Here is a 22,573-nt window from a genome sequence, read left to right as displayed (position 1 = left end):
TTTTTTTTCCTCAGTTTAGGCCGATACGTTTTCTTCTACATATTTTTCGTAAAAAAAAATCGCAATAAGCGTTTATTGATTGGTTTGCGCAAAAGTTATAGCGTTTACAAAATAGGGGGTATTTTTATGTCATTTTTATTATATTTTTTTTACTAGTAATGGCGGCGATCAGCGATTTTTTTTCGGTATTGCGACATTATGGCGGACACTTCGGACACTTTTGACACATTTTTGGGACCATTGGCATTTTTATAGCGATCAGTGCTATAAAAATGCATTGGATTACTATAAAAATGCCACTGGCAGTGAAGGGGTTAACACTAGGGGGCGGGGAAGGGGTTAAGTATGCCTGGGTGTGTTCTTACTGTGGGGGGGGGTGGCCTCACTAGGGGAAACACTGATCCTCGGTTCATACATTGTATGAACCGAAGATCAGCATTTCCCCTGCTGACAGGACCGGGAGCTGTGTGTTTACACACACAGCTCCCGGTCCCCGCTCTGTAACGAGCGATCGCGTGTGCCCGGCGGCGATTAATTTTGAAATTTGATACCTCCCTGTATAATTTAAGAGTTTTTAATAGGTTAGGGAGAGTTACAGGAGGGTTCATTATGTATAGCAAAATATCATCGGCATACGCCGCAAGTTTGTGTTCCCCATCATCTGTCTGTATCCCCCTGATGTCGGGATTATTTCTAATCCCAGCCAGTAAAGGTTCTAGAGATAGAATGAACAATAAGGGGGACAGGGGACAACCCTGTCGGGTCCCGTTAAACATCTCAAATGGTCCCGATACTTCCCGTTTACCTTAACTCTAGCGGTTGGGTAATTGTAAAGAGCATTTATCCACCCCAGCATCTTAGGTCCCACCCCATAAGACTCTAAGGTATTCTGAAGAAATCCCCAGTCTACTCTGTCAAATGCTTTTTTGGTGTCTATTGACAGAAGTAGACCTGGGGACTTACTATCTTTTATTTTCTGTATCAATAGGAGTGTTCGAAGAGTTGTGCAGCTTTCAATGCGCTGTGTCGCTGTGTCCCAAATTGATATGAATGAGACTGCCTGCATGCCTGTATGGGAATGCACGGAACATCTGTGCATGATCCTTGTGCAGGCAAACACAGCCCTCAAACAGGTGTACACTGTAGTACACTCATGTGAACGAGGCTAAGATGACAAAATGAACTAGGTGTTAACAGGTACCACCCCTCTGAGTTTGTCACCAACATAGAGTGATTGATTAAGCTAGTGTGATTTATGTAATTGTCAGAAACAACTCAAGAGTATATCTATAAAGCAGAAAATATAGTATTCTCCAAACATTCACTCCGCTTGAATCTTTTCTGGTTCATGTGTTTTTAAATTACAGTGATTGATTCACCTTCAGTGCGTGTTTGGAGACTATACATTCACTTTATAAATAGATGTTTCACTTTTTTCAAAAATCTCTTTAAAAAAAAATCTCTTTTAAAATAACCTTCATTTTGTCTTTGTTCACCAAAATTCATAGTTCATATTCTGTGATGTATCAATGTGGTGCCCTCTGAAAAATAAAATAATTTCTTGTGTTGCTTATTAACATGCGTTGAGTTAAGGCAGCTCATCAATCTAAATAAACTGCCTAACTCACCACAACAGACCAAAAATCATACATGCAGCATTTTCAGGCATTAATAGGCTTGTAGGAGAATGTGTGTGGGATGTGCAACACAGAGAGTGAAAGAAGAACAAAGTGAGAGATGTTACATGAGTTATGAGAGTGTTATGTTGTTTGTGTTCGGGAAGCTTCCAGTAATGGTGACAGTGGCGCAAAGGCTGGGTTCATTTGGCCACCCATGCTAACACGTTTGTTACCATAGTGCATGAAAATATGCATTTTGCAGCAGTGGCATACCTAGGATATATGCCAAACAGGGACAATAGGTTTTTGTACACCCTCACCAAACTGTTCTGAATAAAGTAAGTAAATAAGCTGCTCTGAAGTTTTGGCATGCCAAACTGTGCTAACAGTGGGAGGGGCCTATGCAACTGTGCTTTTACCTCCTCCAAGCCCATATCTCTCACAGTATATATCTCCCTAACATCCTTAAATCCTCCCTAGCCCTCCCACCCAAGTATACACCCCCATTACGCCAGCACAGACCCTTGGGTACAGACACCTCTCCCTAGTGCAGACCCCCTCAGTACAGACTGACCCTTTACACAGCACACCAGTAAAGACCCCTCAGTACAAACTGACCCTTTACACAGCACACCAGTAAAGACCCCTCAGTACAGACTGACCCTTTACACAGCACACCAGTAAAGACCCCTCAGTACAGACTGACCCTTTACACAGCACACCAGTAAAGACCCCTCAGTACAGACTGACACTTTACACAGCACACCAGTAAAGACCCCTTAGTACAGATCCCTAAATACAGACACCCATTCCCCTTGCAGGCCCCTCAGGACAGTCAACCCCCCCTTTCCCTGTACAGACCCCTCAGGACAGTCCCCTCCATTACAGACTTCCCCTACCCAGTACAGAACTTTTGGTGCAGAGACACCACAGTCCCTTATTTCCAGTTTTAACATTGTTGTATTGCATAGTGCTGCAGTACAGTGTTGAGCCACACAAACGAAGAATGTCAGGTGGACCCAGCACGCCTAACAATTTGACACACAGTGTGTCCCCCCTCTTAGTACCCCACTGTTTTTCACATTGGTGGGCTGTAGTTGTATTTATTCTTATTGGCACTCCAGTGAACCTTGCCAGTAAACATTCATTGCAGTGCACCACAACACACAGTAACACACTGCCATAATTTTTGGTGTGATGCGTTACAAAAAAGTACATGTACTCAATTTCATTGGTTTTGATGCATTAGGCAACCCTTTGAATTAATGACCATAGATGTGTGAAACCAACCTAAAACTAAATTTGGGGCAAGAAGCCTCTGGTGTTCTTTTGTTTTATACAATGCAATATATAGAAAGGATAGCTCTGTGTACTGAAGTGGTCATCTCACTAATTTCATGGATACTGGGATATGAGGTATGTGCGCTGGGGTAAGAGATATACAGGAAAAAACAATTGGTGTGTTGGGGGGAAGAATCTCAATGGACTGGAAACAGAATTCACCTTGTACAGTAATACCTTGAATTACGAGCAGAATTCGTTCCAGAAGCATGCTTGTAATACAAAGCACTCGTATATCAAAGCGAGTAAAAGAAAAAATATAGACACAAATATATTGTCTGTGTTGTGTTAGTGCTTTTTTACAAAGTGTTACACAGAAGTACTTAATGCTACCGATATGTCTTTTGACTTTCAGGTCACAGTAAAAAAAAATAGTTTTCATGATATTGATTAGGAATGAACAAAACTGAAAAAATTTGCTTCACCAAAGTTGTTTACATTTTTTTTCAATTAAATTTGGCCTATAGAAGACTGGAGTCAGTGGAGAAAAAAATACATACAGTACATTGTATTTTATTTGTTTTAATTCTCTTGTTCTTTAATTTATTGAATGATCTCTGTGTTTATTAAATGCCCTGTGTGCATTGATGAAAACAATTCCTTTGATAAAACTCTTTTTCACTGTAGAATACATGTGAATTGGTAATAAAAAAAAAAAATGTATTGTGAAGAAGCAAATGGGAAGCAAGAGCCCTTTTTCATTTTAATACAAAAAACAGTTGAAGGGCAATGGCCATGTGAACATTACCTGTCCATTCTTCTAAAGCAATGGATAGTGCCTGGACTTATCTAAATGATTTGTCCAGTGTACAGAGAGATCAGGGTTTTTTAAAGCTTTCTGTTGATCACAAGCAGCTTTTAATTACTGCATTCATTTTTCTAATTTCACTTTGAAACAAAGATGTTTAAACATGAAACCACGTACAGTGCTACCTCGTTCAGGAACGCTTCTGTTCAAGAACAACTCGGTCTGCAAAAAAAAGAGTTCACATAAATTTTCTTTGGTTCATGAACTCTGCTTTAGTTCATGAACACGAGATACGGACATCTTCCCTGCTCTGACACGTTCATATTCAGAAAAGCAGTGCAAGATAAGAGTCTTAGGAGGACCTGTCCCACAGATAGGGGTCTCTGCCCCTTGATCGCCATGAGAGTGGGCTCACTTGATTAGGAAGCATGGAAAAACAAGTTCATATGAATTCTACAACTTTATCATGCCCTCAGATGATCTTGTTCTGGATGCACAGTGCCCCTAGATTAGTCATTTAAATTGGGGTTTGGGACTGTTTCAAACAAGTATTACCTCTTGGCATCCGTGCTATAGCCGAATGACGGCTACAGCAAGGACCTGAATTTCCGGGAGGCCGTCAATAGACGTCCTCCCCTTTTCTCACTCTCACGCTGTGATCACTGAGTCACTGAGGCCCCGTACACACGGTCGGACCGAACCGATGAGAATGAACCGAAATTCAGTTTAATCGGACCAAACCGACCGTGTGTATAGGCCATCAGTCTGTTTTCCTTCGGTCCAAAATTTTAAAACATGCTTCAAAACCAAACCGATGGACCGCTGCCCGATCGGACCAAACCGATGGTTAGTACAGAAAAGCATCGGTTCAAAACCCGCGCATGCTTAGAATCAAGTCGACGCATGCTTGGAAGCATTGAATTTAGTTTTATTCAGCACGTCGTGTGTTTGACGTCACCGCGTTCTGACCCGATCGGTTTTTGGAACGATGGTGTGGACGCATCATCAGACCATCAGGCCACTTCAGCGGTGAACCGATGAAAACGGTCCGTCGGACCATTCTCATCAGTTTTGTCCGACCGTGTGTATGGGGCCTGAGACTCAGGTGATCACAGATCCGAGTAAGGGGCTGATCCCAGCCCCTTACCATTTGATCAGCTGTCAGCCAATGATCATGTGATGTAAACAAAAGCTTGGTAATCTATCAATGCCCATGAATGACACCTATCAATGCCCACGAGTGACACCCACCATGCCCACCAGTGGTGCCAATCAGTGCCTCATCAGTGCCACCTAGCAGTGCTGCCTATCAGTGTAACCTACCAGTGCTGATCAGTTCCCATCACTGCCACCCATCAGTGCCCATCACTGTCACCTGTCAGTGCCACTTCTCAATGCCCACCAGTGCCACCTATCAATGCCCTTCAGTGCCACCCATCAGTACCACCTATCAGTTCCCACCAGTGCCACCTATCAGTGCCCATCAACCCTACTCGCATGCGCAGGCTCCACTCTTCTCTCCTACTGGCCCGGCGGCAGGGGGAGGAGGAGGGAGCCGAGCGGTGAAATCATGGGCCGTGGCCCAGACTCCTGGAGTGGGAACAGGATACCTGTGAAAGATGCAAGGGTCTGTTAGGTGTCCAAAAACGCATTGAACTTTTATACACACACACTAATTACAAGAAAACAGATCCCAAGTGAGGATGGTTACCTTTAATAGCTATTCAAACCCCATCTGTGTCAACTTGTGTGCATGTTATCAGGCCATAATCACCAGGGTATGTAAACTGTTGATCAGGGTCCTTTGGGTAGTTTCTTTTGCCATTATGATTTAAAAAGAGTAAACATAGTTGATTGATAATAAATGGCTTCAGCCAAACACTAACCATGAGTGAAAGAAATGTTTTTGTGTTAAAAATTCATATTCTCTGAAAAATGGCCAAGTTCTGCCAGGGTATGTAAACTTTTGAGCACAACTGTACATTTCATAATTTTACTGTGTATATAAAAAAAAAGTTCAGAATGGATTAATCGGATTTACATTGAACGTAATAGGAAACTTGGACTCAGTTCACGACCAGAGTTGTTTCACAAATTAAGTTTGTGAACCTAGGTACCACTGTATTTTATGTTGAAATAAAGTTCTATAAAATGTTGCACTAATGTTGATGTTTGACAGGATAAATGTTTCAGCCAGTAAAATGTAACACTTGTGTATGTTAGGCCCCGTACACACGACCAAACATGTCTGCTGAAACTGGTCTGCGGGCCAGTTTCAGCAGACATGTTCGGTCGTGTGTAGGCCCGAGCGTGCAGGATTCCAGCAAACATTTGCCCGCCGGGCCTTTTCCCAGCGGACAAATATTCCTGGACTTGTTTTAAAACAGTCCGCTGGAATCCTGCCCGCTCGGACATGTTCGGTCGTCTGTACAGACCTACCGTACATGTCCGAGCTCCCGCCATCCCTCGCATGCGTCGAATGACTTTGACGCATGCTTGGAAGCATTGAACTGGCAGGCCCGCCCACGTCGCCACGTCATCGTCGCGGCGACACCGCGGACACGCCCCGCGTATTGTTTACACGCGGATTTCTGTACGATGGTTAGTACAGCCATCGTACAGAAATCCCCGGGCAGACATGTACGGTGAAAACGGTCCGGCGGACCGGTTTGATCGTACATGTTTGCCCGTCTGTACACGGCCTTAGTGTTCAGTTGTGTGTAAAACATGGTTGGCACAGGCATGTAATATATGAGTGGCAGAGTGGGTGCAGGTTATTCTTTAGAGGACCTTAGTAGTCTATTTGTTAGATAAAAAAAAATAATGGAGTTAGGAAAATAGTAACACATTCCTACCTTTGTGCTGATTTTGCATACAGCAGCTGATGCTACTCTTCAACTGAATTCATGGACAACAAAATAAAACACAAGGGATTTTTTTTTTTTGGGTTCATGGAAATTACTGTTATTTTTCAGCTAAAATACAGAAATGTACAGAAATGTCACCGCAAACTATTGCTATTGCTTTGAGCTGAGGAAGAGCGTATATCTTTCAAAAGCTTGCCCAGACAAATAACTGTTATTGCAAATAAAAACATATCACATACAGTAATCAATTGTTTGGTTGCAAGTAAATATTTGTGTTTCAACAGTACTTATCGGCCAAAAATTACATTGCACTTCTTTTTGAGAAACCAAAGGAGTTTAAAAAATAAAAACCTAAATAAAAGCTAACAATTTTAATACCAGATGCAAATTTTTCTAAACATTATAAAAATTTCCTTTCAGGGGCAAGTTGTGTTCAGAAATGGAGAAAGAATGGGGACCATCAAATTTACACAGTTTCAAGGTAAGGAAAATTATATTTGTCTTGTGAGTGAGAGATCCTATTCTATCAAGCATAATTAGTAAGACAACGTGTAATGTGCATAGTAAAGAGAGGCCTCGTACACACAACCGTTTTCCTCGACAGAATCCATCAAGAAACTTGGTGTCAGAACATTTTTGCAGAGGAAAACGGTCGTGTGTATGTTTTTCATCGAGAAAACTGTCGAACTCTATGAGAAAAAAAGAGAACAAGTTCTCTTTTTCCTCGTCGGGAGTCTCAATTTCCTTGACTTGTTCCTCGTCGGGCTGGTTTTCAACGAGAAATGCGTTCGTGTGTATGCTTAGAAACCCGCACATGCTCAGAATAGTATGAGACGGGAGCGCACCTTCGGTAAAAGTAGGGTTTGTAATGGAGATAGCCAATGGAATGGAACTTCCCCTTTATAGTGCCGTTGTACGTGTTGAACGTTACCGCGTTTAAGAACGACGAGATTTTGTCTTGATAGTGTGTACGCAAAGAAAGCTTGTCAAGTTTCTCGACAAGCCTAACAAGGAACTTGTCGAGGAAAACGATGTTTCATTTACGACGAGTTCCTCAGTCGTGTGTATGAGGCCTAATCCATAAAAAAATATTTAGAAACCTCACTGAACATATCAATCTTAAATCTAATCAGTTATGGTATTGGGTTGCTACACTTTTTACTGCTCTATTGAATAAGACCATATGATGGATTAAATCAAAACACATTTTACATCTACATATGATACCAGAAGCCTGCATCTAAATGTTTGGCATTGGATTAAGTGATTAATAACTGGAATGAGATGTAAATATAAAATGTTTGTATTGTTATAGATGTGAGTATTAATTTGATTTTGTATTATAGGGTTTTGTATGATAAACCTGAGTTATAGAGACTGTGGCTCTGGGGTTAGACAGGGACGATTGGGATGATATGTGGGGGACTGCATTTCAGTATCTAGTCTAAAGTAGAGATAGATTGATTCATTACAAATTTTTGCATAGAGTCTATCTCACCCCAGCGAGATTGGGAAAGATGTTTGGGAACCAGCATTCTCTATGCTGGTGATGTGCTGCACCCTTAGCCAACTTTATGCATATCTTTTAGGAGTGCCCACAGATTAAACCCTACTGGCAAGCCATAGCTAGCTGTATTAGATCGGTCACCTCTATTTCTATCCCCATGTCTGTTGAAGTTTGTCTATTGCATCTGGTGGAACCCCTGGCCACTACCGGTTCTATACAGACTCTCCTTACTCTATTGTTATTCTATGCTAAAAAGCACATCATCCTATCATGGAAGAGTTCTATGACTCCGACTATAGAGGCTTGGAAGGCATTGGTCAACAAGGCCGTACCCTTTTACAAGGCCACTTATTTGAACAGGGGGGCACTGACTAAATTTGACAAGTTTTGGGTTGGATGGCTTCCATGGATATGGCCTCTGATTGAATACAGCAAGGTATAACATGCTGACCCTCTCTAGGTATTCTAGCACTGGACGGTGAACATATTTGTGATGTCGGAGGATTAAGAGGTTATTGAGAAGTTATGTACTGAACATTTGGGGATAGGAGACTGCTTCCTCTCCATCAGCCTTTTCTTTGTATGGGTGGAGGGGAATGGGGGGGGCAAGAAGGAACCGCTTTCCTGAAAGTTATCCAATAGGACTAGGCAGAGAGGCACGAGACTGTATCTCTGCGTCATGGTGGACCGCCACCGGCTGGAGGGTGTGGGGGATTGGGGGTTGGGTTTGGCAGTATCACAAGTTTAGTGTCATAATTTTTGTGTTCTGTTCTATGTAATGTGTACCGGTAAGTTTTGTGGCCGGTTGTCTCCATGCTGTGTGGCCTGTTATTCTATGTAATGTATAAAACGCAATAAAAAAATAATTTACAAAAAACCTGCGTTTTATAGGCACATTACTGGTATAAGTATAGCTCTGATTTTTGATGTAGTTTACAAATGTGTTGTTAATAGTAAAATGAATGTATAGCCAAAACATGTTTTAAAGTTTTGGATATAGTAAAGAAGGGTTAAAACTGTCGCTGGTTGTTTTTTTTGTTTTTTTCGGGTTTACATCCTGTTGGGGAGATTCTGGTTTACTGTCTGTCGCTGACATGCAACAGAAAATGAGAAATAAAACTCTACAAAGTGAGGCTGATTATTCTCGTAAACAGTTATCACTGAAAAAGGTGTCCCCATTGAATTTCCCACTTTGGATTTTCCCACCACACTTGGTCTCAGTAACAATGGTCAAACAAATAAATCTACCTTTCTTTTAAGATACAGCAAGGAAAACTTGATAGGGGTTCTAAGCCATTCCTGCTCTATCAATGACCACCAAAATATCTGTGTACATATATTTTATACAGATTGCAACATTTCATCCCTGATTCAGCAGGTGTGCAGATATGTTTGTGAAACTTTTCCATCACTTTGACATAAATTATTTTGTTCCTATGAGCAACATTAAAGTTTTAAATATTTATAGCACACTCATAAAAGTCATAAAGTCATAAAAAGTCATAAAAACTGTACTTCTACTTCCTAAATGATTTTATTGTTAAAATCTAAATCTGCATAAATGTCTGATTCTTATTAATATTCATGCATGGCAACATTCCAATGGAACAATAGAACCATGTACCGACAACAGCTCTGTGGATTCCTATCATCAGCCAGAAAGTGCTGTCCAGGCACATCATAATTTCCCTTTTTTTAGTTTCACTTGCTTTTAATCACTGAAACTCGTTTGCAAAGACATGCACAACGACTTTTACATTGCAGATGAAGCAAATAATTTATTACTGTTGCATAATATTTAACTAAATTCTATGAGACTTGTAATCACCAGTTGCCCTACTCAGTAAAAAGTAACTGATGTTACTGCCCATAAACATGTGAAGAACTGCAATGTTCTACAGATAGTTGCCTGAAAACAAGGTTGTCCATTAAAATTTAAATCACTGTGCATTAAAGCGGTCCTCCACCCTAAAGTGGAGTCCCGCTGATCGGAACCCTCCCCCCCTCCGGTGTCACTTTTGACACCTTTCAGGGGGGAGGGGGGTGCAGACACCTGTCTAAAGACAGGTATTTGCACCCACTTCCGGCCACACGATACGGGCGAAAGACGGGCATTCCGTCACATCCCGTCTGTCGCCCGTTGTGTGCTGGGAACACTCGGCTCCCAGCACACAGCGTGTGAGCCAATCGGCGGGCGCAGCGCGACTCGCGCATGCGCCGTAGGGAACCGGGCAGTGAAGCCGCAGCGCTTCACTTCCTGGTTCCCTCAGCGTGGATGGCGGGGGGAGCAGCAGAGTGACGAGCGATCGCTCGTGCTCTGCTGCGATCGGCGCTGGACTCCAGGACAGGTAAGTGTCCTAATATTAAAAGTCAGCAGCTGCAGTATTTGTAGCTGCTGACTTTTAATATTTTGTTCCCATGGCACATCCGCTTTAAGTTAACCTACTATTAGGCATAAGCAGGGGCGTACCTAGAGCATTCGGCACCCGAGGCGGATCCTATATCTGGCACCCCCCACATTAAAATGTAAAAACACCCCACTGTGCCCCCTGCATTCCCCCCGCATCCTTCGATATCTCTTTGTCCTTACTGTGTACCCCTCTCTACAACTGCACTTTTGGACCCATTTACATTACACAGCACCCTGCACCTCTGGACTCCTTTACATTACACAGCACATTGCACCTCTGGACCCCTTTACATTACACAGCACCCTGCACCTCTGGACCCCTTTACATTACACAGCACCCTGCACCTCTGGACCACTTTACATTATACAGCACCCTGCACCTCTGGGCCCCTTTACATTACACATCCCCCTGCACCTCTGGACTCCTTTACATTACACAGCACATTGCACCTCTGGACCCCTTTATATTACACAGCACCCTGCACCTCTGGACCCCTTTACATTACACAGCCCCTGCACCTCTGGACTCCTTTACATTACACAGCACCCTGCACCTCTGGACCCCTTTACATTACACAGCACCCTGCACCTCTGGACCCCTTTACATTATACAGCACCCTGCACCTCTGGGCCCCTTTACATTACACAGCCCCCTGCACCTCTGGACTTCTTTACATTACACAGCACCCTGCACCTCTGGACCCCTTTACATTACACAGCACCCTGCACCTCTGGACCCCTTTACATTACACAGCCCCCTGCACATCTGGACCACCTTACATTACACAGCACCCTGCATCTCTGGACCCTTTTACATTACACAGCACCCTGCATCTCTAGACCCCTTTACATTACACAGCCCCCTGCACCTCTGGACCCCTTGACATTACACAGTACCCTGCACCTCTGGACCCCTTTACATTACACAGCCCGCACAGCTTTGGACCCCTGCATGTTACACAGACCCCCTAACAGTTCTGGACCCCCTGACGGTTACACAGACCCCCCAACACCCCCCAACAGTTCTGGATGTCCTGCATGGTACACAGACCCCCCAACAGTCTTGGACCCCCTGCACGGTACACAGACCCCCCAAGATATGTCCATTCTTACCTTAATCATGCAGATGAAGAGACAGTAAGCAATGCTGGTTTACTTAAAAAGTTAACTCCAGCAGTTCTCTACTCTGTGAATCTGGCGACCGGCTCTGGATGTCACCCTGGTAGTGGCCCCTGCACCCCCCTGCACACAGCTTGACAGTGGCGTCACTAGGGTTGGTGTAACCCAGTGCGGAAAAACATAGCGTCACCCCCCTCCACCAACTATATTCCCCCCTCAATACAGACACCCCTCCATCAGTACAGATCCCCATCCCTCAGTACAGACCCCTCCAATCAGTACAGACCCCTCTTATCAGTTTAGACCTCCCTCTCTAAGTACAGACCCCTCTCATCAGTACAGACTCCCCTCCCTAAGTACAGACTCCTCTCATCAGTACAGACCCCCCTACCTCTCAATAGACACCCCCATTCAGTACAAACCCCTTTAGTACAGACCCCCCTTTCAAAACAGACCACCCCCTTTCTTTACAGAACCCCTTTGGTACAGATCCCCCTTTCAGTACAGACCCCCCTTCAGTGCAGACCCCATTCAGAAGAGTCCACCCTCCTTCAGTGCAGACCCCCTATTCAGTGCAATCAAACCCATAATTGTACCTCAGATCAAGGCGGGACATGCACAGCAGGTCCCCTCCTCCTGTGTAGACATAAACAGAGAGGAGGGGGAGGTGGCTTCATTCTTCTCAGCTGTGTGAGACAGCCATAACTTCTCAGAGCTGCTCAGACAGCCCATGGCTATGAGAGAAGGTGCAGTGGTGTTGACCTGGGCTCTGCCAACTGGTGTCAACCCTCTGCAGCTCGCCCCTCTGTGCTCTAACCTGCCTAAACCCGCCCCACTGTCACTGCTTCAGTCAAAGAGGGGGGTGCCGGCCTGACACCCCCCAAGTGTGTGGCACCTGGGGCGGTCCACCCCCCGCCCCCCACTTGGTACTCCACTGGGCATAAGGAATGAGATTCTCATAATAAATGGCCAACAATTTGTACCTGAATCTATAAGGCACTAGATAACTTTTGTGGTATATTAGGGTGTTGTTTTGTTCATTTTTCATTATTCGATATTATTCAAATACATTTTTTCTGCTATATACAGTGTGTGTGTATATAATTTTTTATGTTGCTCCAAAACTGTTTGACCTGCCTCCTCCACTTGACTGTTTGCATCAACTGTCCTTGCCTTGAGTGCACCCAGGCAGTCCTTGCTCTTATCTGAATGTGGTGCCCAGTTCGGTTGAGCTGCATGGGAGTTTTGTGATGCCTAAAAATGGGTGCACTTCACCAGCAGGTTCCACTCTGCTTGTAATATAAAGTCCCAAATATAAGCATTGCACTCCAAAAATACTGAATCATAAAAGTTTAATTTCTAATGCAGCATTGCATAGGAATGTAGATGAGGAAAACTGTTTCGGGCATCTCCAACCTTCAAGGTAAGTAATAGTAATTACTACTGAGTTTAAAGCTGATATGTGGGCAAAAACGGTATTGGCGAATTATCTAGGTACCAATAAGGAACCTCTAAGGTACTTCTAATGATGTGTACCCACTGTGTACCCACTGGGGGCTGCTGCTTTTTTTTTCTTGAAAAAACATGTTACTTACATACGGCCTCTGACCGTGATGTCACCAATAAAGTGATAGTGACACTTGGGGAGTCAAAGAATACAAGGCATTGTGTGACTGGACAAAGAGAGATCATGACATTCATAATCCCCTTGTCTAATCATCGGACTATGTGTATTCTTTTGGGAAAAAAACAAGATATTAGAGGTATCCTATTGGTAGATAATGTCTTTGACCACACTTCAGCTTTAAATGTCTATACAAATGTCTACACGAAGAAGCACATCTTAGAAAAGCAAAGGCCTAAGGGAAACATGTCATAAATAAGAGAAACATTGTATGCACCTCAACAGTGATTCATTGTTTTTTACTGCAAATACAAGTCTGATCTCCTCAGACAGGTGCATGTATAACAAACTGCATCATGTGTTGCATCAAAGTATTCTGTAGAAAAAAAACATACAAATAATTCACATAAAAAAACAGACCTGCAACCTTCTTCACTCCCTCCCTAGTTGCTCCTGAGCCTTGATGCCGAGAAGGCTTTTGACAAGATAGACTGGTCTCTCCTGATCATATTCTCTCTGTCTAGGCTTTTGCACATGTCTTATTTTTTTCAAGCAATACATTTACCAAAACCCTGGTAGCAAATTAATTAATAACTAATTATCCTCCCTAATACCAGAGACACCAGACAGGGATGCCCCTTCTCCTATTCTTTTACTGGACCCTCTTCTTCGCCTTCTATAATATCTCAACCCACATTTTAGGGTATAACCATAGGTCATAAAACCTTTAAAATCATTGCCTTCGCAGATGGCTTGCTTCTATATATTTCTCACCTAGAATCTTCATTGCCTAGCATGTTGTCCCTTATTACATCCTTTGGTTTAATCTTTGGCTATTCCATCAACCTTGACAAGTCAACACCACTCTACCTAACCAATCAACACAAGCTTCCTTGGAGTGACACTTATCCCTTTATTTGGTGAAAATAAATGTATCCAAAATTGGAGTATCTCCCCCTTTTCCATCTCCACCTATCAATTTTTAACCGCCCGCTGTCCATCCTGGTGACTACTGTGGCTGTTTTCTAATCCCTGTTCTACTAGCTTACTTTTTTTAGAAGTGTATATTGTCATTTTCAATACTTTCTTAAGGCCAAATGTTGCGGCCCCTACCATTATTAAACTCATTCTCACCTAAAATATAAACAAAACAAAAAAACATAATGGGTAGTTTTACTATCCAATAAAAATCTGAGGTGAACAGTAAGGGGTCAGTCACAGTGCAAGCAACAATTTTTTTCACATTCAAAATTCATGTGATTTTTATTGAGAAATCCTTAAAAGTTCACTTAGGCCGCGTACACACGGTCGGTCAAAACCGATGAAAACCGATCGTTAGTATGCAAAAGCATCGGTTAAAAACACGCGCATGCTCAGAATCAAGTCGACGCATGCTTGGAAGCATTGAACTTCGTTTTTTTCAGCACGTCGTTGTGTTTTACGTCACCGCGTTCTGACATGATCGGTTAATTAACCGATGGTGTGTAGGCGCATCAGACCATCAGTCAGCTTCATCGGTTAACCGATGACAACGGTCCTTTGGACCGTTCTCATTGGATGGACTGGTCGTGTGTACGCGGCCAAAGTCTGAAAAAAAAAAAGAAAAAAATTGCAAGTTGTTTGTGCACTATGTAATATACCTTGTGCACCAATACTGACTAAATCAGTATATCTGGAAGAATTTATTTTGCAACAGAAAAGAAAACCTTTAAATCAATGTGTTATCCTCAGTTCCAGCAATAAGTTCTTTATTCCTGAAATGTTGTATCGCTTTGTAAAATTCTCAAGCGTTTGAGATCAATTCTTTTCACTCAGTGCAATCCCACAGTCACAAAAGAAATAAAAGACCTTGGGAATTTAATTCAATGCTGCTTTGTTTGATAAATGTATTTTTATATATAGTAAAGGAAAGCAAAATGTATAACTCATATATTGTGTTATTAACCTACTATGTAAGAATTACTTTTGGTAAACTAACATTCAGTTTAAACTGAATTTTGGAAACATCTTAAAAGGTGTTAATGATATGTCTATTTTTGTTTCACAAAACCGTTTTTTTTTTATTCTGTTACTTATTTGTAAAAATCAGTATGAACACCAGGAATTGTAAATCTCCCCTAAGAATAGTATATGACAGTGCACGATAAATCAGAGAGCTCTTCACCAAAAAAATATATAGGGTGTTATTTACGAAAAAAGGCAAATCCACTTTGCACTACAAGTGCACTTGGAAGTGCAGTCGCTGTAGATCTGAGGGGGGGACATGCAAATAACACATTTCAGAATCATTACCATTCAGACCATATTGGATTCTACAGTTTCTTCTGAAAATCATGGTTCCCAAAAGTTTTTTTTTAATAAACTAAAAAAGTTGCTCATATATAGACAAGTACTACTACAGACATCCTTTTTTAACTATTGTTGTAAAACCTGCATTTTCTTATTTTAAGTGTATGAAATCATAGCACCGCTTTAGTTTGGTCCTAGTGTTTTATAGCATTTTACTGTTCTTTCAAAATGCATTTTAACTAATATTTGGATTGTTTTTTAAAGGTGCTATGCTTTTAGTAGGGTCCTTTTGTAAATGCCACTGGGTAGGTTTTTAGATCTTTTCTTTGTACACTACAGTCCTTACTTGTCTTGCCACTCTATACTGTCAAGACCCATTTTGTGAATTCTGCTGTATAGGGTGACAGTTCTTATTTTTTTGTGTCTTGAAGTCTTGTTTTTTTTCACTGCTAGTATGATCTCTTTTTGCATTAGATTTTCTGGAAAGGTGTCAGTTCCTTGAAATCCAGGAAACTGATTTGATCACAGCTTATCCTTATTGCACCATGTAATACCCATTGATTATTCTATTTACTGACTGGACCAGTGGCTATGCCAGTTTACAGTAGCAAAGTAAAAAAATTACAATATAACCAATTATTATACCACAGTTTCTGGAGCTCAGTGACATCACTTTACCAACATTTTCACACTGCGTTCACACACCAAGGGGTTTATTTAATAAAGGCACGCATGTTCGGAAATAATTTGAAGCATGCTCAGAAGCATTGAACTTAATTTTTCTAGGCTCGTCGTAGTGTTGATGGTCGGATTTTGATGTGTCCGTGTGTATGCAAGACAGCTTGAGCGAAATTCAGTTGGAAAAACCTCTCAGAGTTTATTCTGACGGAAAAAACGGTCATGTGTACGCGGCATTACTTGTTAAAATATCCACAAGCAGGATTAGACCTACCTTTTAACTTAAGTGGTCAAAATTATTTGGAAAGTTGATCCCCAAAAGGGGTTAAAGTGTGTAGGTAAAGGTATCATAGAGTGGATCCTCGTGAGAAGTATAAAGGAACAATTAAAGATCCCATTCATTGCTGAACTTAATGGAGGATATGTCACTTTTTATTTTGAACAAATTAACTGTGTGTGGACTTGGCATTGAGAATTCCACATGCACTCTATGGGCCAGATTCACAAACAAGATACGACGACGTATCTACTGATACGCCGTCGTATCCTGTTTCTAACTATGTGACTGATTAATAGAATCAGTTACGCATAGCTAGCCCTAAGATCCGACAGGTGTAACGGACTTACACTGTCGGATCTTAGAATGCAGTACCGCGGCCGCCGCTGGGGGAGTTCTCGTCGTAAACCAGCGTCGGGTATGCAAATTAGCACTTACGGAGATCCACAAAGATTTTTCCCTGCGTTAAGTCGCCGTAAGTGTTAGTTTGCCGTCGCAAAGATAGGGTACCTTTTACAAAGTGTAAAGTTAGTACACCATGTAAAAGTGTACCCGTCTTTCCCGCGTCGCTGTCAAATTTTTTTTTCCCGGCGCAACTCTTTTTTCCAGACGCAACTTTTTTTAACACGTCGCGATTCACAAAACCTCGGCGCATCGTAACTTCACGCAAAGCACGTCGGGAAATTTGCGTCGGGAGCATGCGCAGTACGTCCGGCGCGGGAGCACGCCTAATTGCTTTGTGGATCGGGCACTTACTTGGAAAAATTGCGGCGGTGTAACTTAAATCGGAAAAGTTAAGTTGCACCCGGGCTACGTGAATCTGGCCCTATATGTATTGTATGCATTTGTACTTTATTTGCACAAAAGGAAATTTTGGATACATTTTTAATATTTTATATTTGTGTTACGTTATGGGATTTTTTTTTAGATATTTTGTTGTTGTAGAGTTGGTTTGCATAACTTTGAACATTATGGCCCGGATTCACAAAGCACTTACGCCGACGTATCTCGAGATACGCCGCGTAAGTCGATCTATGCGCCGTGGTATCTGTGCGCCGTGCCCACAATCTGAGATACGCCTAAAAATAGGCTTCCTACGACCGACGTAACTTGCCTACGCCGTCGTATCGTGGGCGCATATTTACACTGGGCGCATTTTCCGCTCCCATTGATTTTCTATGCACATATGCAAATGAAGGAGATACGCCGATTCACGAACGTAGTTGCGCCCTGGCGCATAATATACGCGGTTTGCGTAAGTCGTACGTCCGGCGTAAAGTTATTCCCCATATAGGAGGCGCAACTCATGCAAAGGTATGGACCAGGGAACACAAGCCGTTGTATCTTTTGTCGTTTACGTTGTACGTGACTATGACTAGGCGTAGGTTACGTTCACGTCGTAGGCAGTGATTCGACGTATCTTAGGCAGTTGTTTTGATGTGATTCTGAGCATGCGCACTGGGATGCGCCCACGGGACGGTGCATGCGCCGTTCATTTTAAGTACTTCTATGGCGCTTGGCCCATCATTTGCATGGGGTCACGCCTCATTAGCATGGCTCACGCCCACTTCCACCTAAGCTGGTTTACGCCGAGGAAACCCAGCGTATCTTTAACAGCGAGTGGGAGCAAGTGCTTTGTGAATCCAGTGCTTGCTGCTGTGCGCTGCGCCGGCGTAGCGTAAAAGAGATACACTATGGTGGCATAAATATGCGCCGATGTATGTGAATCCGGGCCATTTAGTACTTGTAGATGTAGAAAATGTAGATGTACAGTGATTTTAAAATTCAATAGGATTGTAAGCACTGTAACCTTTGAAATAGTAGTAGAGGATAGCTAGACAGATTGGGTTATGGGATCAGACGATAGGAGACTGAAGAAATCCTGAAAGGTAGCATGGGAGAAGGTGTTGAAAGAACTAGAGAGCAGGAGGCCCGGGGAGGTATAGAGAGGACAGTTTTGGTGGTATTGAAACAAAATTGGTGATGGGCAGAGCTGTAAATTGCTTTGTATGTTGTTGTTGTCAGTATTTTCAATGTATTTGTTGCTGAGCTGAAGCCAGTGGAGGGATTGTCAGAAAGGGGCAACAGACACTGAACAGTGAGTAAGGTGAATAAATATGGCAGCACTATTCATAAGAGACTAAAGGGAAGGGGAATAACCTTTTTTAGAGGTAGGCTAATAAGGAGAGAGTTGCAATAGTTGAGTGGCATGCAATAAGAAAGTGTGTATCTTGGAGATGCTATTGAGGTAAAATTATCAATATTTTTGGGGAGTGGGAGAAAATATGAAGTGTTAATTTTTAGAAATCCTAAGTTTGAGAAAGTGATGCAACATCCATACTGATAAGTCAGTTATAGGGGCTTAAGGGGTTCTTGGAAGCAAGAGTTTTTAGATTGTGGATGCTGACAGGGAAAACAGGGTGCCAGGTGTGGGATAAAAAATTAATGGTGGAGGGCCAGGATTAGGGTAAATATCCTGGGCCTGATTGGCTGTCACAGTGGTTACATGATCGGAAAGCTCCCGATCGCTAGTATGCCTTTTTCCAGTAACCCCTGGCCACTGTGATGTGAGAGCGCAGCACGGTGAGTGGTTTACACAGGGCTGCAAATATGCAGCCGCTCAGCGTAAACGCCCACAGGCTGAGAGGTCACAGAGGTTAAATGCTCTGTACTTGAGCAAAGATGTACTTAGGCAAAGATCTCTCTCTATGCCTCCCCCATGTCTCTGCCTCCCCATAAGCTAATCTAAATTTATAGAGAGATAGGGTGGATGAGTGTTTGACAATTAATCAATTAGATACAAGGTTGAGACGGGAAACTTTTGATATTAAGATGGACCATAAGGCAGACTGGCATCATAAAGATAAGATCAGTTTTTTGATCAAGTAAATATCTCAGAAATACAAAAAGGTTTAAAAAGAGGACCTTCAGTCAGATGTGCAAAAATGTAAAGTCACCAGCTACAAAAACTGTAGCTTGCTGACTTTTAATAAACAGACACGTACCTGTCCAAGGATCCAGTTCTGTCCTTACCCAGATTGTTTCTTCATCGGGTCCTCGACGCTGGCATTTGTGAAGCTGGCTGTGACTCCTTGGAACTTCATAGCCAGCTGCGCGAGCCCTGCTGCACATTGTGAATGACCCCCCAGCCTTATGGGAACTGTGACACGTCTCAGAAGGTTGCGGGCAAGGAGAGGGGAGGAAATCTGAGCAAAAGTGGGAGTGGTTACCTGTCAAAACTAGGCACCTGCTCCCCCTTTTAAAAAAATATAATCCAAATATGGCAGAGGAGGAGTGGAGGAGGAACTGTGGAACTTCCGCTATTGGGTAAAGTTCTGCTTTAAGGTTTTTTTTAAGGGCAATTAACATAAGCATTTCCTACAAAAAAAAAATTTCAGTCATGCATAACAGATAAATGGTTAGGGTGGAATTACCATAAGCTTTGGCCAATACTTGTTTGCCTTGTTTTGGGATTATGTATTTATACACAGGTGTTTTTCGTTCAAAACCCTATGTTCACTTGTATAATTTATATGCATTTTTAGGTGAATTGGAGGGTAGAAAATTGTATGCATAAGAAAAAAACAAATTAAATACACTGTATGTCTTGGGCAGATATTTATAGAGACATACTGTATATGCGCAAATGTAGCTTTATTCAATGTGGTCTTTCAATGTGTGGTTCTGAGGAAGTATGGCTACTACCTGACAGTACACACCTCTATAATAAGTAAGAATGCCTGGTGAGTGACCTCCAAGTGCATACTGGCAGCAAAATGTGGTGGCCTCTGTTAAGAAGTGCACCTTCGAGTAAAACTCAAGGCTAGAGGGATGCCGCTCTAGGAAGGGTGAATGTAACTCTCCTCAGAATATGAACAGCAGGTGCAGGCTAAGCATAGGCAATTGGGTGAGGAGAAAATTCTGGACAGCCAAACTCAAAATCAATGCCTTTATTAAAAAGAGGTAATAATATTTCAAAAAATGCAAGCCACAGCAAACAACGAAACACAGCACCTGACGCTTTTCACACTTTCAAATGTGCTTATTCATAGCTCCAAATAAGCTATGAATAAGCACTTTTGAAAGCGTGAAACGTGTCAGTTCCTGTATTCTCTTGTTTGCTGTGGCTTGCATTTTTTGGATTATTACCTCTTTTTAATAAAGGCATTGATTTTGAGTGCGGCTGTCCAGAATTTTCTCCTCACCAAATAAAACTCAAGGCTCTTTCTGTAAAATTAACAACACATTTTGTTACAGTGTGGTGCAAAAAAAAGGAAGTTAGTTCTGCTTTAATACTCACCCCCATGAGCATTTTTTCCTATCTTTATTTTACTTACATTTTTAGCCCCTCACATTTTTACATATCGATCCAGGCCAGAATGACGTGTACCTGGTCCTGCAGCCTGCTGGGGTTCTCCCATGAGGCTGCAGGATCGGCACAGCAGAACAATGGTGGTCTGGCTGGTGGTTCAGAAGCGGTTCCAGGACATTTTCAGAACTGGCTGCCGTACTATGTGATATACTTCATATGTTTCATGAAACATCTCTTAGGTGCTCTTGTTCTCCCTTTTCTTGTATTGGCAAACTATGTATAAAAACCTATTGAGGTAAAGAAATAACTGGCTGCCTGCACCGGAAATGACAGCCAGCTGAAGAGGACCAGGATGGTGGCATGGGACCTATTGTATGGCACATGAATAGTTAATCACCGTGGGACAGCAGCAGAATTGGTGTGTGGCTGAGTATGTGCTTTGAACACTACAGTAATGTAGGAAAGTGGGAAAAAATGTGAGGGTGGGTAGGAGTTCAATATCACTTTAAAGCCTCTTTACACACGATCTGATATTTTGCATGCTAGTCGCATATCGAACGTGAATAGTTTACTAGAGTTACGAAGATTCTTGTACGACAGAAATGAAAAATCAGAAGTGATGTCATGTGTTGTAATGTATTTGTATTGTATTTTCGAAGGACAACTGTACTGATTACTGAAACTCATACGATCTGGTATCTGTCGTGATCGGCTCTCGAAACCTCTGTACTAACAATCCGAATATCGTACGAACGCTTCAAAAGTGGTATTTTTCAGATCCTGTGTACGGGCCTTAAAGCTGAATTCAGGGTTGTATAAAAAGTAACCCATGGAGTGATGCTCACTTTGTCTAGAGGATGATTAAACTATTCCTCACTCCCCCCAGCAGTCAGTGCTCAAAGACATTCCCAGGTTGTGGGTGGATCCTCTGCATCCTCAGGTACAATGCAGGACCTAGATAGATGGATAGATAGATAGATAGATAGATAGATAGATAGATAGATAGATAGATAGATAGTTCTGTTGCTATGTTGTTCTTGAAAGGAGATTAATTAAATACATTTTAATCTACTGCTTTATTAAACAATATGGCCCGGATTCACGTAGAATGGCGTATCTTTGTGCGGGCGTAACGTATCCTATTTACGTTACGCCTCCGCAACTTTTACAGGCAAGTGCCGTATTCTCAAATGAAAGTTGCGGCGGCGTAGCGTAAATAGGATATAGCAGGGGTAACTTTACGCCGGAAAAAGCCTAACGTAAGCGGCGTATCTGTACTGTGTTGGCCAGGCGTACGTACGTACGTACGTACGTGAATTTGCGTATCTAGCTGATTTACATATTTCTAGGCGTAAATCAGCATACACGCCCCTACCGGCCAGCGTAAATATGCAGTTAAGATCCGACGGCGTAAGAGACTTACGCCAGTCGGATCTAATACAAATCTATGCGTAACTGATTCTAAGAATCAGGCGCATAGATACGACGGCTCAGACTCAGAGATACGATGGCGTATCTGGAGATACGCCGTCGTATCTCCTTTGAGAATCTGGGCCTATATGTCATTACTTAATACTGAGTACTTAAAGGTTTTGTTTTGTAAAGGTTATGCACCTGTATCAAACAGTGTAGGTGCCATGCCATTCAGAGGGCATAGGTAGCTATGTTGCATCACTTGCATTGCGCATACATAACAGCTTAAATTTGCCCTAAAGGTAAGTGGGGGTTAAAACATACAGCTGCCACTAAGTAGCATCTTTTTAGAGTCAGATATGCACCTGT

The 22,573-nt window shown here is 42.4% G+C and overlaps 1 protein-coding gene across 1 annotated transcript in view; it reads left to right on the top strand.

Moving 5' to 3' along the window:
- The window catches only part of GABBR2 (gamma-aminobutyric acid type B receptor subunit 2), a 792,922-nt gene that overhangs the window by 478,229 nt on the left and 292,120 nt on the right, over positions 1–22,573 (top strand). The window contains exon 8 of the mRNA XM_040353518.1: positions 6,996–7,056. Coding sequence (XP_040209452.1) covers positions 6,996–7,056 — 61 coding nt within the window. The remainder of the gene's footprint in view (positions 1–6,995; positions 7,057–22,573) is intronic.

This window comes from Rana temporaria, chromosome 5, assembly GCF_905171775.1.
Source record: "Rana temporaria chromosome 5, aRanTem1.1, whole genome shotgun sequence".
Lineage (NCBI taxonomy): Eukaryota > Metazoa > Chordata > Amphibia > Anura > Ranidae > Rana > Rana temporaria.
This window is presented reverse-complemented; position numbering and strand designations above follow the sequence as displayed.